The sequence below is a fragment of the Struthio camelus genome, chromosome 1 (genome assembly GCF_040807025.1).
Source record: "Struthio camelus isolate bStrCam1 chromosome 1, bStrCam1.hap1, whole genome shotgun sequence".
In the NCBI taxonomy this organism is placed as follows: Eukaryota; Metazoa; Chordata; class Aves; order Struthioniformes; family Struthionidae; genus Struthio; species Struthio camelus.
Genome location: NC_090942.1, coordinates 181,447,257 through 181,466,548, shown reverse-complemented (window position 1 = coordinate 181,466,548; position 19,292 = coordinate 181,447,257). Strand labels below are relative to the sequence as shown.

The following is a 19,292-nucleotide window of genomic DNA, read 5'->3' as shown; positions in this document are numbered from 1 at the left end:
GCAAAACTCCAACAGAAGAAGGAAGTCTACAGAGTGTGGAAAAGGGGGCGGGCCACTTGGGAGGAATACAGGGACGTTGTCAGAGTGTGCAGGGATGCAATGAGGAAGGCTAAGGCCCCGTTGGAATTAAATCTGGCAAGAGATGTCAAGGGCAACAAGAAGGGCTTCTTCAAATGCATCAATAGCAAGAGGAAGCCTAGGGAAAACGTGGGCCCGCTGCTGAAAGGGGCGGGTGCCCTGGTGACGAAGGATACAGAGAAGGCAGAGTTGTTGAATGCTGCCTTTGCTTCCGTCTTCACTGCTAAGGCCAGTCCTCAGGAATTCCAGACCCTGGGGACAAGAGAGGAAGTCTGAAGAAAGGAAGACTCTCCCTTGGTGGAAGAGGATAAAGTTAGGGATTCTTTAGGCAGACTTGACACCCAGAAGTCCGTGGGCCTTGATGGGATGCACCCGCGAGTGCTGAGGGAGCTGGCAGATGTTATCGCTAGGCCACTCTCCATCTTCTTGGAAAGGTCCTGGAGATCAGGAGAGGTGCCTGAGGACTGGAAGAAAGCCTGTGTCACCCCAGTCTTCGAAAAGGGCAAGAAGGCGGAGGCAGGGAACTACAGGCCTGTCAGCCTCACCTCCATCCCTGGAAAGGTGATGCAACAGCTCCTCCTGGAGGTCCTCACTAAGCATGTGGAGGACAAGAAGGTGACCAGGAATTGTCAGCACAGATTCACCACAGGGAAATCATGCTTGACCAATCTGATAGCCTTCTCTGATGGGATGACTGGCTGGGTAGATGAGGGGAGAGCAGTGGCTGTTGTCTGCCTGGACTTCAGCAAGGCTTCTGACACTGTCTCCCATCACATCCTTGTAGGTAAACTGAGGGAGTGTGGGCTGGATGAGTGGACGGTGAGGTGGATTGAGAACTGGCTGGATGGCCGAGCTCAGAGGGTCAGTGGTGCAGAGTCAAGTTGGAGGCCTGTAGCTAGTGGTGTGCCCCAGGGGTCAGTCCTGGGTCCAGTCTTGTTCAACGTATTCATCGACGACCTGGAGGAAGGGACAGAGTGCACCCTCAGCAAGTTTGCTGATGCTACTAAACTGGGGGGAGTGGCTGACACACCAGAAGACTGTGCTGCCATTCAGAGGGACCTGGACAGGCTGGAGAGCTGGGTGGAGATGAAGTTCAACCAAGGCAAGTGCAAGGTCCTGCACCTGGGGAGAAATAACCCCATGCAGCAGTGCAGGCTGGGGGTTGACCTGCTGGAAAGCAGCTCTGCCGAGAAGGACCTGGGAGTGCTGGTGGACACCAAGTTAAGCATGAGGCAGCAATGTTGCCTTGTGGCCAAGAAGGCCAAGGGTATCATGGGGTGCATGAGGCAGAGTGTTGCCAGCAGGTGGAGGGAGGTGATCGTGCCCCTCTGCTCAGCCCTGGGGAGGCCTCACCTGGAGTGCTGTGTCCATTTCTGGGCTCCCCAGTCCAAGAGAGACATGGCACTACTGGAGAGAGTGCAGCGGAGGGCTACTAAGATGGTGGAGGGGCCCGGAGCATCTCTCCTATGAGGAAAGGCTGTGAGAGCTGGGCCTGTTCAGTCTGGAGAAGAGAAGACTGAGGGGGGATCTGATCAACGTGTACAAGTATCTGAAGGGGGGGTGTCAAGAGGATGAGGCCAATCTCTCCTCCGTGGTGCCCAGCAACAGGACAAGAGGCAATGGGCAGAAACTGAACCACAGGAAGTTCCACCCAAACCTGAGGAAAAACTTCTTTGCTGTGAGGGTGACAGAGCACTGGACTAGGTTGCCCAGAGAGGTAGTGGAGTCTCCTTCTCTGGAGATATTCAAAACCCGTCTGGATGTGATCCTGGGCAATATGCTCTAGGTGACCCTGCTTGAGGAGGGAGGTTGCACTAGATGATCTCCAGAGGTCCCTTCCAACCTAAACGATTCTGTGATTCTTAGAAATGAATATAAACCAAATACTAGTGTTAATAAATTAAATGTTGTTTTGAAATGGAAGTTCTACTACTAAAGGCAATATTATTGTTACTGATACTAGTTCAGTAATTCTAACTTAAGAAAACTAAAAAACAGCTAATGCAAGTAAAGCCTAGGAAAAACAGGTATGGTTATTTCTGCTTATGAAGCAGATGGTGTCTATGCTGGACCTCCTGTGACAGTTCTTTTTACCTGGATATTTTCTCACCGTGACTCTTTCCCTCACGTTTTGAAAATTTGGACTTATTTAATTTCCTTCTGCCTGATTACTTGCCACCGCTAAAGCAGAGGAATGGCACTCCATACCTTCACTAAATCTGAAATTTGATTAGTGGTTAACAAGCGCTTCTGTTGTATTCATTGGAAAGTATTGTCTGGAGTTTCATTGGCAGTATTGGAAAGTATTTTCTAGAGTTGTCCTCAAAACACAAGAATATAAAGATAAAGTTAGTTTCTGGGAATATATTTTGTATGTGAAGGACTACTGAAAAATTAAAAAGAAAAAAACAAGGAAAAAAATCCATGCCAAAATCACTAGTAATTAATGTGTGGCTATAAAATGATCAATTTCCTGGGATCTTTTGAAAGGATTAGTTTTTAATGAGCTTTGTGCATTCCTGACATTTGGAAAGGGAGGGAAAAAAAAGATTCCAACCATTTCATTATACTCCGATGGTCTGTTATTTCTGAGACAATCCTAGGTGTGTGTATATACAGAACGTTCACTGGCCTGAGAGATACCAGGCTAACGGCTATTGCAGGTGAAAAATGTCAGCTAACCAAGTCTGCAACAGTGTCAGACAGGATTCCCTCCCTCTTCTCTGCAAGTTGTTAATTCACTTAGAATAAAAAGGAAAATAACCTGAAGCATATTTCTTTGCCATTTTTAAGTAAATAGACTGAATATATCTCTTTCTTCACAGAATTGAGCCATTACAAGGCAGCATTGCACCAAGGAGCTGTTATCTTTTAAATATATTAGATTCTGAGTAAGTTTAACACAGAGGACTTTGTTCTTACTTTAGATCTATGGGTGCATATTGGCACTTTTCTTGTAAAATCACCTGTTGTGCTTGTACATATACATCTAGGCTCACATATCAGAGGTCAGATTCAAGACCTAAATTGGCAATTTTCTGTCAGGTTAAACAAGCTGTGATACCTGAGAAAGAAGGAAACTTATACTGCAGAATATATATGCGTACTCTGTGTGATGAGGAAAGTAGAATGGTTAATACAGCTTGTCCTTGATATCCTTCAAAAGAAAATATTCTGACATAAATATTTAACAAAAGCATGACACAGAAAATTCATACTCCTTTTTTAATATGTTTGTTATATTTTATTAATTTTTAAATTATTGCATGCCTACATTTTTTGGTAGCAAACCTTGTAACTTGAGGGTTTTTTGCCTCAGGCAAAGCACTGCTGTTTGATTTATCTTATGCACTTGTCTTACTTTAATAATGTGAACTTTTTTCGGGGAAGTGCAAAGCTGTGTTTGACCCCACAGGGAAAAAGTTGTATTTTTTAAGAAATGTGTACAAAGTACTTAATAAGTTATGTCACTCAGTTTTACTGTATATTATATTTTCAGTGACTACAGTTAACTTTCTGAATCCCCAGATGCCAACATTTTAATAAAAACAAGACGTTTTGAACAAAATGTCAGTAGTAAAGTGATCAAAGTGCTATGGGAGCAGTTTGGCAACAGTTTGAGCCTTGAATTTCCTATTCACTTTCCAAAACATTCACTTAAAAAGCATTTATTGAAGCTGAACTGCCTTTATCAGTCTGATCAGAGCTCCATAAAGAGCATGCATGATTCAACTGCCTTTCCAAGCTTTAGAAAAATATAACTTTGATATATGCTTCACAAGTACAGCACAATAGTTTTCATGCTCACGTTTGTTAAGATTTAGTGCAGCCATTAAAGAACAGAAGGGCTCTTTGGTGGCAATTCTCAGACATACCAAATATCCCAAAGCACAACCTTCTACAAATCAGAGATTAAGGTACTGACAAAAGTTTCCACTTGATTGCAGTTTTTCCCCTTAAACCTTGTTTCAGGGGTGACTATCTTTTCGATCAAGTCTCTGAGGGACGTGGTTTTTTTTTTTTTTTGGTCTTTGAGAAAAGTATCAGCTGAGAGATAAAAGGTGACATTTTATGGGCCTTGTCCAGGAGCCAGTCGATTTATTTAAAAAACTCGTTGTGTGCCTGACCTATACATGAAGTCTGTGGCATGTCTCTTGTCAAGTATTGATCACTTAAGACTTTCCTGTTTGCTTACTGCAATGTAGCTAATAATCTTTTTTATTTAGTTTTGTGGCTTTGAATTCTTATCATGGCCCAGCTGATTTCTCTAGGACCTGTTAGATCTTACTTCTGCTGCGTAAATGGGCTATGAAAATTAAGCCTGCTAAAGCACTTTTTCTTGGCAAACAGCCTTTGTTTTCCATGAGTTCACATGTCAAGTGGTTTGCATGCAGATAGGTACATTTGGAAGCAGCAGGTGCCATCAATCTTCATGACTTTCTGATATACACCATTTCACTTCTACCTGTTTCAGTGGGAGATTGTAAGGGATGGCTGAGCATTCAAGCTATTCCCCCTGAATAACATAAAACCTTCTCATTCAGCTTACCTCAGCACTTTGCGATCATTGCTGGGCATATACAGAGCACGGGACTTTCAACAAGTCTCTGCTTGGTGTATCAGTCTGCATTCCAGTCTGCCAGACCTTCTTCTCTCTAAACACTTACATAATACTGCAATGCTTTTCATCATTTCTCACTTCAGGATTAAGAGACTGATTATATCTTACTTTCTTAATGTGCTCCAACTATTTTTGCACATATTTGAAATGTTAGCAGAGCCATTGTTCCTTTTCCTGCCTGGGGTTGCTATCTAAACTTGTATAGAACTGAGGGAAAAAATGGTAAAATAGGAAGAAAAAGCTCTTATTTTAGGATCTTTGTATATATATCTCACCACTGTTACAGGATGATCTTCACTAGAGGGTTTAGATCCTGTCTCGTTTGGAAACAGTTATAATACTATCCCTATATATACCAAAGTATCTGAAGTTCCATTTATTCCACCCAAGTAATTTGCAGTGCAATGGTTCATTTTACATAGATTTCAAAGGTAATGAACTGAACAATGGTATTTCAGGCTTCTATTCAACATTAATTATACACAGGTGTCTGCAACAGATCTTTCTGCTAAATCTTAGAATCTACAGGTGCCTCTCAAAATCGTTTTGAGCCAGAGAAGGCAAAAAATGTACTTGACATGGATTTAAATTCATTAATCATTATGAGTGTCTTTACTATGGCAACATCCATCAACAAAAGCCAAAACTAAGATCTCATTTGACAGAGCCAAAGAAAGAAAGAAATGGAGAAAAACCTATATACTCAATATAACATCTGTGATTCAAAAAATTCCTACTCAACTTCTCTCTAAATCTCTACCTCTCTATATTACAGAGGCCCTTATATACTTACTTTGAATTTCTCAAATCTTTGTACTTATTTCTTTATGCTTGATCAGAACTTTACCAGTTTGATTATGGCTGAGCATTTCAGAGCTTATTTTGTATCTAAGCTCAATCAAAACACAAAACAAGAAATTCATCTTCTAAAATATCACTGTGGAAATATTTTTGACCGTTAACTTAACATAGTGACAAAAAAGGACTCCTAACACATATTGTTCAGACATTATTTTTATTAAACTTACTTGGAAGAAACGGCATTATATTTTTCTGTAAAAATGAGGTGGTTAGAGTGCTGCCCAGATGGTGGAAGAGGCAGATTCATTTCTCTCTTTCACCTAAAATTATTCAAAAATACATCCCATATGGGAAAATGCTAACCATCTGGCTATATCTGTTTTATCTGACTGTGGAGCATTTGGGAAATCTTACTGGGAAGCAAAAAGTCTTGAACTATGTTTCCCATTCTAAATAGTTTACTCTGAAATTTAATAATCACTAACAAAATGCTTGAACATTTCTGAAACAGATATCATGTTTCATATCTCCCTTGTTTCAGGTGACTCCCTAATCACTAGTGCACAAAATTATGTTCTTGCTCTATTTCAGTGAACCTTGCATTCCTTTCTGCAAAGTTGCACAACTTCAGCAGAAGAGGTGGAAGGTAGTAGCCACCTATTCTGCTGATGAGGAAACTCTTCTGGGAGAAAGGTGTTGAATGTTATTCCCTCATTCATGTAAATTTTTGAATGGTGCAGCCATTTTCATTGAGTAAAAAGAAGGACACTACCCTTAATGTTTAGCATGATTTCAAAGAAAGCACAAGTGACTAAAGCAATCAGCTGAGGAGCTCTGCTCCCTCAGTAAGTATTATGGAAGCTCTCAAAGTGCTTAGCAGCTGAGCACTGACCTGTTCAAGCCTGGCAAGAAATGAAAGTCAGTAATCTTTGGTTTGTATTTATACTTGAAAGCTCAGTAGAGGTGAGGCCATTTCTCAGGTTCTGTCTGGATAAATGGGTTGGCATCGCTTGGCTCACATTCCTTCAACTTTCTTCCGCCTCAATATGCCATACAAACCTACTGGGAAAGGTCTCTAGCCTGTGTTACTCAAGAAACCATGCCTGAAGAAACAATGGGTCAAACACCATGCTAGAGAGCATGCTATCAATTAGACATTAGATAACTATACACGAAGTCTCAAGCCCATGCTGTGACCTTGATACATTTACTAGCATTACTGGGGCAACTCCAGGGTCTAATTAAGAGCAAGAGCTTTTTAAAACGTCTTCTAGTAGTTTCCTCATCCACAATGTGTCTCTTGAGCATTTTCTGTGATATCTATCTCAACCTCTGTTGAGGTCATGTTGCAGCTCTTTGGGAACGGGAGAGCTAACAGGGTTTCTCATCTACCTGGCTGCCTTTTATCATAAAGTTTGGAGAACTCAGTATAGCAGAGATTATTGCCCTTTTGTGAAATGCAGTTGAAATTAGACTTTGGCTTCAGAAGTTTTTGAGGATGCGAGCCCAGACACACACTTACAGTTTAATAATACTATCATAGTTTTCTTAGAAAAAAAGGTTAATTAAACACAAAATATGCTATGAATATACACCCTTTTTAAGATGTAACGCCTTCTTATCCTTAGATCCTTATATCAAACTGCATGCTGACTCACTCTGTCTGACATCTGGCAATTGCTTTCTTGATGCCTGATGCTTAACTTCTAGCTGATGCTGCCTTCTGCTTGACCTGAAGTTAGATCTCATGGAACCTGAACAACTTGGCTTCTAAAATGCGATTGAAAAGTACTTTTGTAGTGGATAGGAAAGAGAGAAAGTGAAGCTTAAAACTCTTTTGACTAGAAATAAAACTAGCAATTTAAAGGAGTTAACTGTTTCCCCAGTGGAGGAACATAGATTTCTCTTGATGATTTTAAAAATTATATTCTAAAGTATTATTTATATGGTATTTTAACACTATAAAGTTAAAGTCCAAGATATTAACACTACTTGTCTAACAGAAATAGATCAAGTAATATAAAAATTAAACTTGGAAAACATTGGAAATGAAAAGCAAAACTTTAGGCTTTATTCTCATTATCATCACCATTAGCAATAGTAATACTACAACAGAGAAGAATCTTAGATGAGGCTCTAGCTACTTGTTATAGTAAATTTACATAATAACAAACAACGCATAGTTTTAAATAATACAAGGAGGAAGAAAGAAATGGACATTATCCTTACTTTAAAGAAGATATGAAGTATAGAGACATGAGGAATAAAGATCCAATAAAGGATTCACTGGCCTTAAGCAGGGTGTAGATGGAATCTAAATTCTTAAACGTAAAATTGTGATCTTGAAAGTCCTCATTAAAGTGCTGACTTTGCCTGGTGAATGTTAATTTTTAAATGTAAAACACTACAGGCATTTAGGCACGTGCTCCTAGCCTTGTCAAGGTCGTCTTCTGCCCTGGTCGTATGAAGTGTTGCGATACTTATGCCTAAATCAAATCGGGACTGAGAAAATAGTTAAATAGTTTTCCGTTGACGGAGGCCCTTGAGGCAGCTGATTTAACTGACATTCTCAAACATGCCTGAGATACACACTCAGAAAATGTGCAGCAATCTCCAGATTTATGCAGATGTCTGGATGTCAAAATGTTGATTGAGACTTGGAAGATAAGGTTCAGTTCATGATTCTTCTTGAAAGTTGGAAGTTCAGATCTTTATTTCCCACTCCTTTTCAAAAAACATTAACCTTGAGGCTACTCAGTTCTGCTGTAAAAGGACACTGTCTACCTCTGTTACTTAAATCATATTTCTATTCAGAAAGAAACTGAAGATTCACTGGCCTAGAGAGACATACAGGAAACAACGTACTTCATTAATCTGGTAGATTATGCGCAATTGGAATGGGGATACAGAATTGCAATCCCTGTCACTAAGAATGTGTCTCTTGCATAATTTAACAGTATTTAAGATGGATGATAGAAATCACATCACCTACAAATAATTCTCTCTCTTTCTGGTTTAACGATTTGTTTATGAACAGTAGCACATCACCAAATAGTTTGGAGGCTTTGGTATAATGCTGAAATATATGCTTTTGCCACTTTCGGCAAAATGACTTTGTAAGTGAATTTTACATCATGAAACATGCTATTTAACTTTTTTTTTTTTAAAGGAATGAGCCCTAGTTGGCCCATCTGTGAAAGGCTGTAGTTGCTTCCCTTCAGAAAGGGAGTGGACAAAGGCATAAGGCTTGTTTGAATCTTGATTCAAGAAACACCCTACACTTTTTATCCACAGTAGAGTGTGTCTTGGACAGATCATATCCTGAGATGTCTTTGTCTATGTTTTTACTAGCAGTTTAAACAGTTCCAGGAAATGTGCATATGCCCTGCAAGTTCCTTGTCTAATTTCTTTCATTTTATAACGGTCCTTAGCCTTTTGACCTGGGAAAACTAACTTTCTAAAATGATCCCTGGGCATGGTTCAGGAATTACCACATGCCATGCTGTTGGAGGTATGGGAAAAAAGAGATTAGGGCATTATTCAGTCTTTCACAGGTAGTTAACAAAACAAGGCCTTGAAGGAAGGAGCAAAACAACACACTAAGGAAAATAATCAGACAAGGAAGTACCTAAATAAGTCCAAACAGAACAAAAAGAGTTAATAAACAGGAGAGAACTACTTCAACTACAGGTGAACTATCCCAATTAGCATAATAAAACCTTACCCATATGCAGGGAAGCCCCTTGCTGATCAAAGCCCCTTCCCCATAGAGCATGCATAGTAGAAAAAGAGGATACTGTGACTTTAAACGAAGATGAGACCTAACAGAACCAATAAGAATAAGGATGACTTAATGTAGTTGTAAAGGGCAAGAGGGCAAGGCAAAGTAAAAAGCTGCAGCAGGAGGCAGCTCCAGGTCCCTGCTCCGAGGGAGAACGCTGTTGTAAACCTTGCATGCCCCAGGGAAACAGAGCCACGCTGGGCACCCTGGCTCACGCAGGGCACCTGCCTCCGGCTAGGCAAAGGCAGCTCCCCGTCCACCTTAGCCGCTGCCCCGAGCCACACAACTCTCCCTGCCACCAAAGCAGCAGCACTGAGGAGAGCCGGGCTCTACGGGGGACGAGGGCTAGCAGCCAAGGCCACGCTCCGTGCACGCCAAAGCTGCCCTTCTCCCCAGTCGCGCAGAGGAGCAGCTGCACGAGTTGGCATGCCTGGCACACGGTGACACTCAGCGGCTGCTTGCCCAGGCAGCCTCCAGTGTCCCTCTGGCACTGTCAGTGCCTCTCCCTCAGGCAATGACCAGGCGAGGGAGCACCAGCCCCTCCCAGGCCTGGGGGACCAGGTGCTTTAGACGAGCCTGTGCCCTTGCGCTGCTGACCTCAAACAGCAGAGCACTTGACAGCAGAAACCAGCCTGCCTTCTTTCCTGCTGCCTCAGCACTCAGAGACAGGCTACCAAGATGGTCTCTCTTCTTGCCTCCAGAAGGCTCCCCCTGCTGCCTCGGGGCCCACAAAAGTCTCCCAAGCAAGCACAAGTCACTTGCACCTAGCACACCCAACTGCAACCTGCTGGCGACAGCCAGGCACACACACCGAGCCAGGCCCAGGTTCGGAACGCTGCTTGCCAGCCCAGCTCACACGCTTCCTCCTTCCTCCTTCCCACGAGGCAGGCAAAGCGGTCACCCGTATGGGAGACTGATGATGCAGGCCGACCGAGCAGGCTTGCTCTGCCTCCTCAGGAAGAGCGCGCAGCAGCGTGAGGACGCCTAGGCCAATGGTCTCTCTTGTCAGTGAGCAGCAAGGGCTGGCTGCTCCCCAAGGCAAGCTCAGCTGGGAGCTGGGGGGACCCCAGCACAAGCAGCGCCCTTGCCCACAGGGGCATCCCTCTTGGCTACTTCTATATGGACACACGTACATCCATTCTCCACTAAGGAGCTTTCATCCGCATCAACCAGAGAGGGGAACAGGATGAGGCCGCTAGTGCTGTTGACTTTTCTGACTGGGGAACACTTCAAACCAGTCCCGCTTGCAGAAAAACACCCTCCCACCCTCCCCACCTCAGCAACCACTTGGCCCTACACCAGGGCCAAGCTCCTCCTGCAGCCGGCTCGAGTGCTTACACAGCGCCACAGGGACCTGCACTAGGGCGAGGGGGAGAGAATTTCTTGCGCTGCTTTACAGCCCTCGACTCTTGTGAGCACTAACAACGGGGGTGGTGGCTTCCCCGCAGCCTAGCTTTCCCAATAAACCACACGCCAGAGACTCTCATGGCACGCCTTCAGCGTCCTCTTGCTGTGCTCTGTGACTATGCCATACAGAACGCTGAGATGATGGCAGTGTTTCTTTATTTAATCCCTGGAAGAGCATCCTCGCTCGGCCGTGCTGGCAGCTTCAGCAGGTACCTGGAGCTACAGACTTCAGGCTTTGCTTGCTTCAGCTGGGGAAAACGTGGCGCTGTCTCCAGCCACAAGTCTCCCACGGGGCCCTTGCCAGTGAACCACCGCTCCTGAGGAAAACAAAAGCCCAAGTGAGAGCCGCGAAGAACGGGAGGTCCCCCGAGCGGTCCGGGAAGGCAAGCGAGGCCTCTCGCAGTAGCTTCTTCCACCCATCACCCAATCTGCCGTGCTGCAAAAGCCTATCAGGGAGGGCAAGGAGAGGGAACGCAAAGGAAGCCTCCTCACAGGTTCAGGCTGGCTCCCAGAGCTGGCTCAAGGGAGAGGCAGAGATTCCACTCCACCGCTCCTCAGCCCAGCAGAGATGCTGGGAAGGAGCGGCGTGCTGCAGCGCGTGCTGCTCCCTCGCGTGTCCTTCCAGCCCCTCCTGAGGGAAGGGCATCGCAGCTGCCACTGCCCTCCTGCTGAGGAGGGCTAGCAGCCCCTACCAGCTCGCCAAGGACTTTCAGCACACGCTCCTGAAGCTCGCTGGGGGCTTTCCCTACGTGGACCTGCCGGAGTACGGTCCGCGCCACCCTCTCCTAGGGCATGCCAAGCCTCTGCCCAGGGAGCAACTCAGAGGCAAAGAGGATCCACTTACAGCGCTCATCTCCAGCCAAGTCTTCTCCAGGAGGTTGCCGTTCACTTCACAGGCTTGGAGGCCCTGCCTGAGGCACCACAGGCTCTGGTCTTTGTTACCCAGCATGCAGAAAACGTACGCTTTCAGATGGTAGGCTCTGGGGTAGAAGACGGGGCTTGTAGAGCACCGAGCAAAAACCTCTTCCGCAAGCTACCGAGAGAACAATGGAGAGGCACGTCAGCAGAAGTCATCGAGCTGGGCGATGGCTTGGCACTGAGGACTGCACCTGTTCCCCAAAGGGGAAAGCAGCCGCAAAGGCACAAGGAGCACGCAGCTAGCAAGGCTGAGATACCACACAAGTCTCTCCCGAGCCATAAGCCCTCACATGCAGCAGGCATTTCAGCAGGGCTCACTAGCTAGCTCATGGCTGTGCAAGTCTCTTCTCCTGTCTTGCAGGCCATTCCCATTCCCATTCCCACTCCCACAAGGGAATCCTCACGTGCCCGGGAAGACCCCCGTCACCTCACTGCCTTCTCTACCACCTCTTGCTGCCGCCCCATGGGGGAGCAGCCTCTTGCCATGTTCCTCTCTAACCCACTACTACACTCCACCTCTAGCCTGGCTCCATCCCAGCACGGCTCCTTCGCCCCGGCCTTGCCAATCCACTGCTGCTCGCAACACAGCTTTCCCTAGAGTCCCCTCACAGCACGCACACCCCCTTCCTCCTCTTCCCTCACCCTTAGAGCCCTGCTGCGGCTCTCCCGGGCCCTCGCCGAGCTGCGCTCAAGGTCGTTCCGCAGCACCAGCGTGTAGCACTCCAGGAGCCGGCTGCATGCTTGGGTGGCCAAAACGGAGGCGTCAGCTCTCTTCAGCAGCCTCTTGGCCTTTTCAAAGGGCTTCTGGAAGTCGGCCCACTGCCCAAGCCTTCCAAACCTACACCATCCAGAGAGAAACACACACACACACACACACACACACACACACACACACACACGTTTTGTAGAGTACTTGATCAAGTACTCTACACCCCAGCGACGGCCGCCTTGTTGGACAGGGCACGGGGGACACGACAGGCCCAGAGCTCCCACCTCCCCTGCCAGAACCACTGCCTGGGCCTGTCGCCAGTCTAAGCACCTCTGTAACTTACCAAAGAGCCAGGGACGAATACAGTCCAAGCAGGATGCTGTTGTGCGAGCTGAGGATGCGGTTTGCTTCGTTCCGCTCAACGAAGCTCCTGCACTCTTCAAATGACTTGTACTCCCAGCCTGTAATACAAATGCATCGCAGAGAAGCAGTGCCGCCCTCCGCTGCCTTGTTTTCCCTCGGGCATTCGTAGCAGGACAAAGCTGAAGCACAGCTGGAGAATTTCTGGGCAGGTAAACCACTCAGAGAGCAAGCAAAAACCAAACAGGAACAAGGCAGGGGCTGGAGTTCTAGCCTAGCTCCTCAGGGCTAGTCAAGCGCCACACAGATAGCTATTCCCTTTTCTTCAGCAGCTTTCGAGCGCTGGCAGAGACACGCTGCCATTGACCAGCAAGCGACAGCCACTCCGGAGCGTAGGCTGTTAGATGCCTCCTGGTCAGGCACATCCCAGCACTGCTATGCCCGCCCGCTTCCCCAGGAGCCAGAGCAGAGCGAGCCTGGGAAGAGGTTTCAGAAAGGGGAATCTCAAAACGCGGGAAGCAAAGAGGGAAATTGCAAGCATTTTGAAATCACTCTGGGATCACGTGTAGAACATGCAAACAAAGACAGGGCAGGCAGGAAAGACAGACAAAGACACACCCAGAGCCAAATAGCCCAGGACTCGGCCCAGGAAGTGAAAGCATGGCTGGAGGCTCTGGCGCCCGTGTTGTAGCAGGAGAAAAAGCATCTTTGCAAGCCTCCTGGCTCTCTGGGGCCCTCCTCACTGAGCACTTACCAGCGTAAAGCAACAGGTCTAAGCAGCAGGAGAAGAAGTATGCCTGCCCAATGATGCTGTGCTCTGCAGCCACCTGCTTCTCGAGCCTGCGCAGCACTTCCTCACATTCTGGGTACCTGCGGAGGAGCACAGCGAGCCGCCATGGAGCCTCTCCGTGGGGTGGGAGCCCAGTCACCACCTCCGGACGCTGCCCGCTCCCCTTCCCATCATCCCGCTCTCCCTGCGCTGCTCTTTCTGGCAAGGCCATCAGAGTTTCTCCAGCAGACAGTTGTTCATCTTTTGGCAACAAGTCTCCGGAGAAAGGCTGCAGTGACCCCGGCCCAAACGGCAAGGCCCGGAGCAAAACTCAGGCATCCTTCCCATGCAGCCAGTGCTTTCCCATTGGCCCAGGAGCAGAGCTACTCCCCTTTCCATCCAAGTCTTTGTCAGGAAAAGCAGGCCAAAGAGCACGCACAGCTCCCCACTGCCCTCCGCGCTCGCCCAGACAACGCGTTTGCTTCAGAAACTGCTCCTCTCGAGACCTCCCCCTGGACGACTGCCGTCTCGGGCACCGGTGCCGCGTGGCATGGAAAGGCCCGCGTCCACCCAACCAAACGTGGCTAGCGCCCCAAACACAACGAGCGCCTCCCTGCGCTAGGCTCGCTCCTAAACCAGGCCTGGGAATTGCCTGGGGCAAGCGCTACCTGGCAAGGGCCAGAACCGAGCCAGCAACTGTTCCAGCAGTTTCACAGCACACACTCACGCTCCCAAACAGCCAGCCACGGCCCTTGGCATTGTTTAATTTACCAGCGTCCATACGGCCAGCGAGTATCCAATAAGAAACCAAGCAGCCCTCTTTGCTGCGCGCAGAGAATGACACAAGAAGGATCTCAGGTGGCCCCCTGACCCTGCGCAACCAGCAGTCTGTCCCGCAGCAGCATTACCTCATCTGCAGAAAGAGCGCCGCAAAGAGCGTGGCGAGGACCTCGCAGTCCAGGTCGGGCCTCTCCAGCTCCATGCACAGGCTCTTGGCGCGATAGCCTGCCAAGAAAACCAGCAGGCTCGCACAGGCTCCCTTGGCGGAGATGCCTTCTCGCAGGCAGCGGGGGCAGTACGTACCTACGTCGATAGAGAGGGGCAGATTCCCCAGGCTGAGGTTCAGGTGGCTCAGGGCCTGGGCAAATTTGGCGGCCTTTAATACCCCTCCTCCAAAGAGCTCGTCGTCAGAGCTAAGCTGGATGGCCGCCCGCCCGTACTGCAGCCACTCTTCCTGGCAGCCCAGGTCCTGGCAGCACCGCGCATATTCCATGTAGGACAACAGGATCTAAAACGGTCCAGACAGGAGACTGTACAAGACTGAATGTCGCCAGGGTGACTCTCTGGCCTAGACGGCTCAGGGCATAAACCCAACGGCCAGGTGCTCTCTTCTCTTCTGCTCTCAGGGCTCTCACCCCTACGACAAACGGTTCTTAGGACTGCCGCTGCTAACTGCAGCCGCGGTGAGACGAGGGCCCCAGCGGGGTGCTGCCTTCAAGCCACAACCAGCCCAACACTTACAACGGCGAAACAAACGCCATGAGAGCGACTACCAAGAAGAGCAGCAACGCACGTCTGCTGGAAGTTTGTAAAGCAAAGTTCAGGGACGGGTACCACTCCGTCGCGTTTGGCCTCTTCTTGCCGCCCCGGGCAGACCCTGCTGGTACTCTAGGCGGGCCGGGGAAAGGAGCTATGTCAGAAACGCGTCTGCTGCCGCAGAGAGGAGGCACTCACGTGACTCGCATCCTCAGACTCCTCGGCCGTGTTGACCTTCATGAGCGCTGCCAGGCGCGAGAGCCTCCGGCCGCTGGAAGTGCCCTCCAGGCTGAAGAGCTGCCGCAGCAAGGAAAGGCAGTGGCTCTGCCGGAACAGCCAGGGCAGCCTCTCCCTCCTGCCACACAAGAGAAACTGCTGGGCCACAGCCACTAGCTACACAGTGCCAGGTCAGGCAGGGCCAGGGGAAGCAGGGCGACAGAGGAGGCAGCTGCACCTGCTCCCAGCAGGGCGGCAGCTGATGCAGGCCGGGCTGCAGGCATGGAAGCGGCAGAGCCAAGAAGCACCCCCAGGGAAAGATGGCTGCTAGCAGGAACGGGTTGGCACTACAGCCCAGGGAGGGCGAAGCAAAGCTGGGCACCGCGAGGAAAAGGCTTGTTCTACGGCAGCCTTGCACCTGGCTGCAACCCCTGAGCTTCCTCGTTCTCACACCTCCCCTCCACTTACCCCTCCCTGCCCACGTCCTGCTCCTCCCTGCCGGCTCCCTTCCCCTCTGCAGCCTGTGCTCCCTGGGAACATCTCTCTGCTCTCACCCCCACCACCCCCCCCCCCACAAGCCAACACGTGCCCGCTCCCCCACCCAGGAGCCTCCAGGTCCCTCAGCAGCTTTCCCCGTGCTAACGCCTATGCTCAGGGAAAGTCTGGGCTTAAGCCTAGGCAGGTGTGGGCCTAGGTGCCCGGGACCACGCAGGAAACGCCTCTTCCTTCCCTCCTCTTTCCCTTCGGCTTCTTACCCTGCCTCTTGATGAAGGGAGGACTCTCTGTTCTTCCTGTGGGAGGCACGCTCTGACTTCTCCAGCAGAAACTGGAAGACGACGCCAGCTGAGGTGAGGGGGAATTTTCTCTTCAGCAGGCTCAATGCCTTGCTGAGCGTCTTCTTTGCCAGGTCCATGCAGCCCATGTTGTAGCAGACCTGCACAGGAGAAGGCTTCTTCAGACAGTCCCAAAGGGCTCCGACTGAGCACGCACCACATTTCCAGGCTCTGCCTGAACCAAGGCCGAGGGCCTCGACCGCTTTTGGCCGGAGGCTGAAGCGCTCACAGGAAAGGCCGCTGGTAGCGGCCGTGCCTCAAAACGCCAGGCCTATCGCCGCCGCCGCCACCCCCCACAAAAGCGTCCAACTCCACCCACCAGGAGAGCCCTCAGAACCTCCCTGGCACTTTACCTCCCCTTTCAGGCTCAGGAAGGTGGCTTCTTCAAAGCAGGGAAGCACATCGGCTTTCTCAGCCGCTGAGCTCCTCACAACCTCTGCTTTCTTCAGGTTCATAAAGGCCTTGGAACAAGCACACAGAGAGCAGGTGAGCGTCGGTGCAGAGCCTGCATCCAGCCCCATCGTTCCCAGTTGCCTCCAGCAGCTCTCTGAGGAGGGCACACATCTGCCCCTGGCGATGCCCACCCTAACACAGCCCACGGGCACGAGTGCTCCTTCGCACCACCTCCTGGCGCGTGCGCCTTGTGCAAAGGTCCTGCTTCTCTGCCCTGCCTCCCTTGCCCCAGGAGAGGCAAACAGGGGGAGAAGGCCGGCTCTGACGCCAGCGGTTCAGCCCCAAGTCCCCACAGAGGCACGTCCTAGTGCAATGGCAAAATCGGCTTGCCCAGGACAAGGCAACTGAGAGGCCTCCTTGTGCAGTGGGCTCCGGCAAGCAGGGCGACTCACCAGGTAGTTGTCGGAGACGTGCAAGTAGGCAGCCGCGCACTCCAGCAGGTAATAAAGGGCTCTGGCATCGTTGCCCATTGCCATGTGGTGGTGAGCCAGCGGCACAAGCACCAAATCCACAATGGCCCTGCATTCACAGGCACACGCGGCACCGGGCGTCCCTTTGGTCTTGCTGGGCACCGTAGGTACGCGTTCCGTCCTGGCCAGAAACTGCTCTGCCGCTCTACTCAGAGACAAGATCACGCAGAAAGACGACACACGCTAGCATCACCTATACCGCTCCGTCTGCCTAGACCAACAGCATATTCTAGCGCAGCACAAGCAAGGCCCTGTGCACATCTTCCACTGCAGCGACGTCAACCCGCGCGCGCTGAGCAGTCTTCTCGCGCTCCGGAGCCCCGGAGCCCAAGGCGAGCGGGGCCAGGCAGGGCAAAACGGGGACGAGGAGCAACATCGCCCCTTTCAAGCCCTAGCAAACTCTTCCTTTGGCTTTAGCGGTAACAAGATCCACGAGGACGCGATGCTGTTGGTGCCTTTGCTGACCCTGCGCTGGAGCAACGCTGCTCTTTGCCCCAGGGAGAAAGTCAAGCAGGTCTTTCTGTCACCTTCCAGCAGCCCCCCTGCTCCCGCTGGCTGCTTTGCCCCTGCACACCTCGCAACTTTGCTCTCCCACAGCTAGGAAGGCAGGGCTGGCTCCACCCTGCCCCCACTGGGTCACCCTGATCCCACTGGCTTCCTCCAAGAGGCTCATCTCCAGGGCCACCCCATCCCAGCTCCCACCCTGCAGGCCAGCTCTTTCCTGAGCTAGAGTCACAGCCAGCAGGCACAACTGCAAACTCCACTTGCCCCCTCTGCAGACCCTGGGCCCGCTGACTTCCCAACATAACCAAAACCTCCTCTCCTCACCGAAAAGTCTCCTCCAGGAAGCTCTTCTCTTTCTGCAGAGCTTTTGCAGTACCTGGAAACAAAGCACGAGTTAAACGCTTCCTCACCTCACACGCGGGAAGAGCTGCATCTTGCCACGCTCGATCAGAAAGGGGAGGAGAGCAGAGTCAAAGGGACCGACGGCAGCTCTCTTCCTGGCCCCTTCCCCCGAGAGCTGCCTTCCCGGCAGGGCTGTTATGTTTTGGGCAAGCGTAGCACACCCACCAGGAAAGGCGCCTCAGCCTGCGGGGCCGGGGGGTGCACCGCAAGGCTCTTGTCACTGCAAGGACATGGGCTGCTCTCCGGTCATTCCGGGGAAATGCAGGAGGGCGTTCCGGGGCAGAGAGGCTCTACGCTGTGCCCACAGCATGGCTCTGCTGGTGCAGCTGGCCTCAGTGGAGGACTAAGCTAGTCTTAGGGAAGCCTCTCCCCTGCGCTGACAGCATCCCTAGGCTCCAGCAAAACGCTTCTGCGGACGGCGCTTGAGACAGAGGAGCGCTTCCATTAATTGCGCAAGCACAGTGTGGAGGGCCCAGGCTCCAAAGCACGGCAGCTAGCATACCCGGAGTGGCACGGAGCTCATCCCTCTTCAGCTCCTCCTGTCTGAGCAGCCAGGCCTCCCAGCTGGACGAGTAGCGTTCGCTGGCGCGGTCGTCCCAGCTCTCTGCCTCCTGGGCGCTGCCGAGGGCCAAGCGGTGGAAGGCCACAAAGTCCCCTCCGCCGCAGCACTGGCACTTGTGCGCTTGCCTCTCCAGGAAGGCCGCGCACTTGCGGTGCATGGCCACCCTCTGTCCCTTGGGCCACAGCTCGTAGGCAGCCTCCCGCAGCAGCGGGGCGCAGAAGGTCAGGACGCCAGACTGCAGCCTCGCCGTCTTCTCGGTCTCGCCCAAGCACCGCTTCTGGGCACCTGAAAGGCAACGGGCCTTCACATCAGCCACAGCTGGGGCCACAGCCGGGGGACGAAAGACAGGCCTTGGCGTGGATCCTTGGCAGGAAACCAGCGCTCCTGCACTCGGAGCCTCGCAGCGCTAGGGTGAAAGGGACCCGTTTGCCTTGCCGACACCAGCACAGCCTGCGCAACAGGCTCCCGCCCTGCTCTCCCTCCCAACGCACAGCCTTCAGCCGCACCCCCGCAAGCAGCTGCCGAGGCTGCTGGCAGCAGAAGCAAGGCCGGCCCTGGGCATTACACACCACCGGAGGGGGCAGTGCAGCGTGCCCTGGCGAGCCCCGCCAGCCACACAGCCGGGAGCAGCAGGAGCCTACCACGCTCCCGGGGGCGCATTATCACCACTTACCGCTCTCTTCCTCCAGAGAGGTGGCGGACCCCTCGGCGGGAACACTGCTGCCTTCTGGCACCTTCCCAGCATTCAGCCACTTCAAGACGTTGCCTCTCACCAGGACATTCAACGCCTTGTTCATCTTGGTCCTGGTCCACCTGGGAAGGAGGCGTAACAGCAGCTCGGTGGTAAACGTCGGCCCGATGATGGCTGCGCA

General features: G+C 50.8%; 2 protein-coding genes across 2 annotated transcripts; both read right to left on the bottom strand.

Annotated features, from left to right (window-relative positions):
• Positions 1-9,099: 9,099 nt before the first annotated feature.
• Positions 9,100-13,572, bottom strand: LOC138065978 (adenylate cyclase type 10-like). The gene is made up of 6 exons (XM_068931882.1): positions 13,560-13,572; positions 12,659-12,776; positions 12,249-12,444; positions 11,533-11,721; positions 10,885-11,005; positions 9,100-9,128 (listed from the first exon to the last, which is right to left on the bottom strand). Exons 1-6 carry the CDS (start codon positions 13,570-13,572, stop codon positions 9,100-9,102), a joined length of 666 nt encoding a protein of 221 aa, XP_068787983.1.
• Positions 13,573-14,108: 536 nt separating this feature from the next.
• On the bottom strand, positions 14,109-17,071 carry LOC138065972 (adenylate cyclase type 10-like). The gene is made up of 5 exons (XM_068931752.1): positions 16,875-17,071; positions 16,383-16,490; positions 15,952-16,130; positions 15,165-15,335; positions 14,109-14,112 (listed from the first exon to the last, which is right to left on the bottom strand). Exons 1-5 carry the CDS (start codon positions 16,956-16,958, stop codon positions 14,109-14,111), a joined length of 546 nt encoding a protein of 181 aa, XP_068787853.1. The 5' UTR covers positions 16,959-17,071.
• Between the last annotated feature and the right edge of the window lie 2,221 nt (positions 17,072-19,292).

What these genes read in the sequence shown, in the direction of transcription:
- LOC138065978 (XM_068931882.1), bottom strand. An exon ending in TATTCGTCCCTGGCTCTTTG is followed by an intron (nt 12,445 to 12,658) that starts GTAAGTTACAGA and finishes TGGATGGTGTAG; the next exon opens with GTTTGGAAGGCTTGGGCAGT. An exon ending in CAGGTACCTGCTGAAGCTGC is followed by an intron (nt 9,129 to 10,884) that starts CAGCACGGCCGA and finishes GGACTTATTTAG; the next exon opens with GTACTTCCTTGTCTGATTAT.
- LOC138065972 (XM_068931752.1), bottom strand. Translation starts at nt 16,958, where the DNA reads ATGGCAATGGGCAACGATGCCAGAGCCCTTTATTACCTGCTGGAGTGC. An exon ending in ACGTCTCCGACAACTACCTG is followed by an intron (nt 16,491 to 16,874) that starts GTGAGTCGCCCT and finishes GCTTGTTCCAAG; the next exon opens with GCCTTTATGAACCTGAAGAA. An exon ending in TCCTGAGCCTGAAAGGGGAG is followed by an intron (nt 16,131 to 16,382) that starts GTAAAGTGCCAG and finishes TCTCCTGTGCAG; the next exon opens with GTCTGCTACAACATGGGCTG.